Below are 6000 nucleotides of genomic sequence, written 5' to 3'. Positions count from 1 at the left end.
TTATCAATGCTTCACTGTCAAACTGGGGGGATGTAGCTCATGAGGTCCCACAGGGCTCAGTTGTGGGTCCAGTATTATTCAATATTCACTGGAGAGCTAGATTAGATTTTACGAAAAATTTTCTCTCTATAAGGACATTTAAGATCTGGACTAGGCTTCCAAGGGAGGTTGTGGAATCCCCATCATTGGAAGTTCTACACCTCTCAAGGATGGTCTAGGTATACTGAGTCCCACCTCAGCAGAGGGGGCTGGGTTTGATGACTTCTCCAGATCTCTTCCAGCCTTTCATTTCTACCATTATATGCTCTGTGTTTGCAGTAGGCATGCGATGCTGTTCAGTCTGCAGATAGCAAACAGCAGTCCTGGCTTGCATGTGGCCGGATCTCCCTTCCCCTTGCTGTGAGGATGCTGAGCTCAGCGCAGCCTGGCTGCAGACAGCACATGGGGATGGCGGGGGTTAGTGATGCACGGGACGGGCTGGCAGCGCTGCCCTGAACCGCATGCAACCCTCGCGGTAGGACTTCTGAGCCCAAGGGAAGGAAGAGGAGGGCAGTGGACATCTCCTGATTGGCCGGCGCGCCGGGGACCCGAGTTAAAGTGCAGCAGCTCTAGGAAGAGGAGGCGGCGACAGCGGTTCTGCTCCCTGCTCCAGCAGCCAGAGCCGGGCACAACGCTTGCAATCGGCACCCAGGATGGGCAGCAGAGTCACTTTCTTTGAGGTGGGTGCCTGGCACCGAGGATCATTCAGGGCAGCGGAGCGGGCGCACGGCTCGCGTCGTAGCAAACTTGGGTGGGCTTCTAAAGAACGGGCAGTGAATGAGGCGCGGAGCCCTGCGCTGCTGGGAGCAGCCCAGTCCCTGGAGCTGCACAGGAGGGAGGCAGGAGGCTAAAAGTGACCGAGGGGTTTCTGCTGCAGTGAGCAGGGTGGGCTTCCAAGTCGGCTCCTCCTGGGGGCAGCAGTGTCACAGCCCGTCTGCAGGGAAGCTAAAGGCTACCACAACTCAGCTTACTGGGATTTTCAAAAACAGTTTTAAGTTGCAGGCTTTTGAAGCAAGGGACTTTGATGTACTTGACTTGCATAAAATGTAAGCACAAGGCCAAACTATCTGTTGCTTTCCCTGGGTGAGTGAGGAGAAACTAGGCCACATAGACCCATGGTTCAAAGCCTGAATCCAAAATGACAATCTCTTCCAAGGCAGCTGTTTTTCTAGTGTCCCTCTCCTCCTGGGGCTGATCACTCCAACTTGGCATTTTTGAGTGGCCAGGTGATTTGTTCAGGGTCAGATGGCCCATAACGGGAGAAGAAAAGGATCTCTGTATCCTGTTGTGGATAATTTCACAGGGTTACTTGTGATTTGGGGAGGTCCGGGATCAATGGCACTCATCTCTTTTCACCGCCCTTCCTAATCCCCGTTATGTTCACTCTGCCCTGGGTATATATATCCTTGCTGTTTGAAAAAACAGAGGGAGATAAATGTCACTGGCAACATTCATCTCTAGCTTCTTGGAAGACCCTTGTTAAATGCTGCATGTTGCAATGCTGTACATAGTAGGAGCCTTTTTAAAGCATAGCATGAAAGCTTAAAAGCATGTGCATGGTATGATGAATTAATTCCTGAGGTATTTCAGTACAAATGCACTGAACCCCTAACACCTGTTGTGAGTCTCTTTCATCAAAGGAGATGACTTCTTTATTCATAAAGGCATTTGCACATTACAGTTATTTGCATACAGTGTCTGCTATGCTTTGGGGCATTGCATAAACTATATATAATAATGGTCACTGATTAATAGAGCTGTCTTTTCTGGTTCTGAAAGACAAGTGGGAAAAGTTGTCTGAAATATTCTTGGCCATTTCTATAGTCAATGACATTTACATTTTAATGATGTACTTGATTCTTGCATTAATATGTGTCAAATAAAAAAATCAAGAAAGAATTGAATACATTCAACTTTTTCTGTGTGTATACTAAACACAGCATCACAAAAAGGCCTATCTATCTTACCTTTTGGCATAACTCAAAGAATCTACATTTAATCAGCTACACTAAGCTCCAATGGAGGGAGTGTTCATATCAGCTAATAGAAAGTTCTGAAGATTGGTTCATGTCAAAGCAGGGGAGTTAGAATTTCAAAATAATACTAATTAGCAGCTATCTAGATAACTCTTTCATTTTCGCAATCTCTCATTTCAGATTCTCCACCATGAGACTCTCCCATATTAACCTAAAAGTAAATGCAAAGGCCTCTTTAATTAAAACAAACCCCTGTAAAATGCAAAATTATCAGTAAAATATCTGCACATTTAAAAATTAACAGGGTTTTAAACCAAGTGTCTGAAAAGCAGCTCCTCCTCCATTTACTCATCAAGTCCTAAGGTCCATGATTCTGTCTTTTACCAAAACTTAGAAAACACTTTAGATATCTCTAGCACCTAAACAGGATGAGCTAGATTATCTCTGGCCCTTGCATGAGTGAATAAGATAAAGATGCACAGAGCCTTCCTCCTATGGCCCTATCTATCTTACCCTAAGGAATTTTAAGAAGAAATTCCCATTGGTATTACCAATGTTTCTGCTGCATCAATGTTAGCTTCATTAGCCCTAGCATAGACAGGCACCTGGCAGCTTCTTGCACTTTTAGCTCAGTGTCAATTATACCTCAGTAGCCCAGACTAAAAGGGACAGACACAACTACAAACTCTGCTAGCTCTCCTTGAGGAACAATCCACTCTGTGCTTCACAGTTGCCAGTAGAGTAGAGCTGAGCTGTCTGGCTGGCCACGAAAGCGTTGAAGACTCCATCTTCTTAAGGGGTGGTGCAGTGGCTGCATTCCCTAGGAGATTTGAGAGGCATTAGACCAGATCATCAAGTCTGTCTGAGGTGCACTTCATGCCGGATTCAAGGTGTGGGTGATGGCACAACAAAGATGGCTTTGTGTTCCTCAGGTCTGAGGGCAGCAGCATACGTGAGGCTGCTCTAACTTACTGACAATAGCCCCACAGGGTCTGTTATCCTGTTGAGGCTCATCGCAGTGCAAAGTGTTTCTGCCACAGGCCCTGTATCTTATGTCATCCCACTACAGAGGACAGTGTAGGTCTGGTATAGCTGGCTTCATGTGAGCCAAGGATTCCCCTCTGCAAGAGGAATCCTCAGCTTGCCTATGTGGCATGGAGCAGTGCAAAAGAACATATTGGAGGCTGAGGACCTGGCCCAATGTATCTCTCTCAGGCAAAAGGCTCCCCAGAGCCCTTGCCGGGTTGGTGCAGTTCTGCATTAGGCTGTGCCTAAAACACTATCTGGCCCACTATCAGTTGCTGCTAAATGTTAGTGATGTCAGCAATCTTTTCAGAGGATGTAAGGAATCCTGCACTCAAGTCTAATTAGGTCAGAAAAGAAAGGGGAAAAAATCTAAGTACTTTAAGAGCGAATCCACTGATATCAGTGGGACTTTTGCCAATAACTTCGGTGGGAACAGAGCCTGGCAAATATGTTCTCACCATGTTTGGGGTTCATAACTAGTCTGTTTTTGGTTTAAGAAGCTCTCTCATTCACCTATAAGCTGAATGTGTAGGCCAAGCAGCCATTTTTTCTATTGGCCAATACTACTGCCAGGAAACTCAACAATTTTTTTTGTTCCTTAAGCTGGTAGAGATTCAGCAAACAACCACTAGTCACTTATGTTCTGTTCTCACCCTTTTTTGTCAAGAGGCTTTATACACAACAATTCCCAGTTTCAACCAGGGTTCACAATGAGGTAGGGAAAGTCGTGCAGTGGCACTCTTCTAACTCTGCCTACAAAATAAGCTCTGCCCCATGTGAGTTGCCAAAATGAGATGCTACTGTAGCTTATGTGGCTGTATAAGATCATGATTGTTCTGTGAGTTCCACTGGCTACCTCAAGTGCTGCTTGAATGTGCCCACTGGCTCTGCTAGGCTCCTTGGGTTTGATTCCTTTTTGAGTGCTGAAAAAATAGAAATAATGAGATTCTCCCAATTGCCACCCACAAAATGGCACAGTAAATTGTGTAGATCCATGATCTTCCTTCTCTTTTCTTACATGAGGAATGAAATGATAACAATGTTGGCATTTAAATCATCACTAGGCATCTGAGCTAATGCCTAATAAGCTGAACAGGGCAGAACTCAATAGCTCAGAGCTATCAGGTCTCTCTGCAGACTCAAGTAGACGTCTGGTTTCAGTTCACTTTTTTGAGATTTTCTTCACAACCATAACAGCTAGATCCTTTTTTAAAAAATGAAAGCTGAGATTCTGGAGAACTAGATAGTAGCTTTAAAGAGGGGAAAGCATACCACAAGCACCGCACACTGGCCCAATCTGAGTGCTATTGAGAAAGGCTGGAGTGAATAACTGCCCATACAGCTCACCCCACCAATTTGATTACACATACATGGTTAAAACCAAAATATTTTAGTATTTGTATTATTATAATTATTGTAATATATTAGTATTATAATGCTTCTTTGCATAAATTCAAAATGGAGTTCTAAGTAAAGAGAAGATAAGTATCTAAGTTGTAGGCCAGTATTGTTTATTATATACTCTGAAACCCGTGTTATACTTTGCAGTTCTGAAGCATCTTCCATTTGAGAATCACTAAGCACTTTACGAACATTAAAATCACTCTGAATATTTGTACCTACTATTGTTATTGGCTAAATTTAGGATTATTGTTACTGAAAGATTTTTTTTTTCGGCTTATTTCATGCATTTAACTGACTTGGGACACAGTCAGCTTCACTTTTGGGTATAGCTACAAGGGGACTATACATTGCCCATATGCACGTGAATTAAGGGTCCTGTGGGCATAGCACCTTTGCCCAGTTAACCCCAAGCACAGAATTGGAAGTGAGGTCCCTATTCACTAGGAATATAAATAATATTTCTACAATTAATATAAGGGGGAATTAATTCCTGCAATGTAGCTGTAACGCCACCCCGCACCCCAGGAAATATTCCTAGTGTGTGGGATCTTCCCTGGCACACACAGAGCCATCATAGCTAGCTGCATATCACCTCCAGTGCTCAAGGCTTACTGGGAGAAGGGAGGATGTGGCCAAAATGTCCCTTTGTCCTGGCTAGAATCAGCTACTGAAATGGTTCACATGGGCCATTGCAGTCAGGGTGGAAATTCAGGCAGCCTTCAGAGCTACTCTGACCTGTGCTGCAGTAGATTGGCTCCTAGCAGTGCCAGGACAGGGGAGACACACTGCCTTTCCCTTCATTCTCTGGCTGGGCTCAGCACTGGTTTAGGTATGAAGTAGGCCAAAGGGAGGGTCCATTCTAGCCTGAATAAATTAATGTAACTCCATAACTGTTCTGAGACTTATGAGATTACCGGATACAGGAATGTAACCACGAAGAGAAGTTTAATACTTATCCTAGTAGTGACTACTACAGAGAGGGGAAACTGGTCAGTTCATGAGAGACTCAGGGCTCCTCTCAGGAGTATTTTGTAAAATATTAGTGGATCAAAAGTAGGCAATTCCAATGCTTATTTATCAAGTTGGACATCAGTCAGGATTACACTCACAACACAAATCTAACTGTACCACACATTGAAGAAGCACTTCACAAGAACATCTCTCTGTACAAAAAATCAAAAACAGTTGAATATGAAAAGCATTGCATGTTCTTTCATCAAATGGCAAACATTTATTATGTTATGGAAAGTATAGGCACATAAGCTCAGAAATGCATTGATCTGGCATGATGTATCTATATTTTGTACTGTAAATGAACAAAGTGAACACTTACATTCTGAATAATTTATATTTTTCCCCTAGCCTCTGATGTTAGTGTGTTCAGATTTGCTGAGTTCTTTAGAAATTCTTATATAGTAGTTGTGGGTTATATTTGGTAGAGACATGGCCATTTAAGTAGTGACAGCTTTGCTGAGCTGTGTGGCTTTTAGAACAAATTACATCCTTCAGTTGCTCTAGATAGAGATCAGAAAGTGTTTTTAAAACAATACTTAAT

General features: G+C 43.5%; 1 protein-coding gene across 1 annotated transcript in view; it reads left to right on the top strand.

Annotated features, from left to right (window-relative positions):
• The first annotated feature begins 444 nt into the window (after positions 1–444).
• LOC127054782 (very-long-chain enoyl-CoA reductase-like) overlaps positions 445–6000 on the top strand; it is a 41054-nt gene continuing 35498 nt past the window's right edge. The window contains exon 1 of the mRNA XM_050960984.1: positions 445–719. Within this exon, the coding sequence (XP_050816941.1) occupies positions 693–719 (27 nt within the window). The 5' untranslated portion in view covers positions 445–692. The remainder of the gene's footprint in view (positions 720–6000) is intronic.

Source organism: Gopherus flavomarginatus, chromosome 7 (assembly GCF_025201925.1).
Source record: "Gopherus flavomarginatus isolate rGopFla2 chromosome 7, rGopFla2.mat.asm, whole genome shotgun sequence".
Classification (NCBI taxonomy): domain Eukaryota; kingdom Metazoa; phylum Chordata; order Testudines; family Testudinidae; genus Gopherus; species Gopherus flavomarginatus.
The sequence above is the reverse complement of the archived record's forward strand: the minus strand, read 5'-3'. Positions and strand labels throughout refer to the sequence as shown.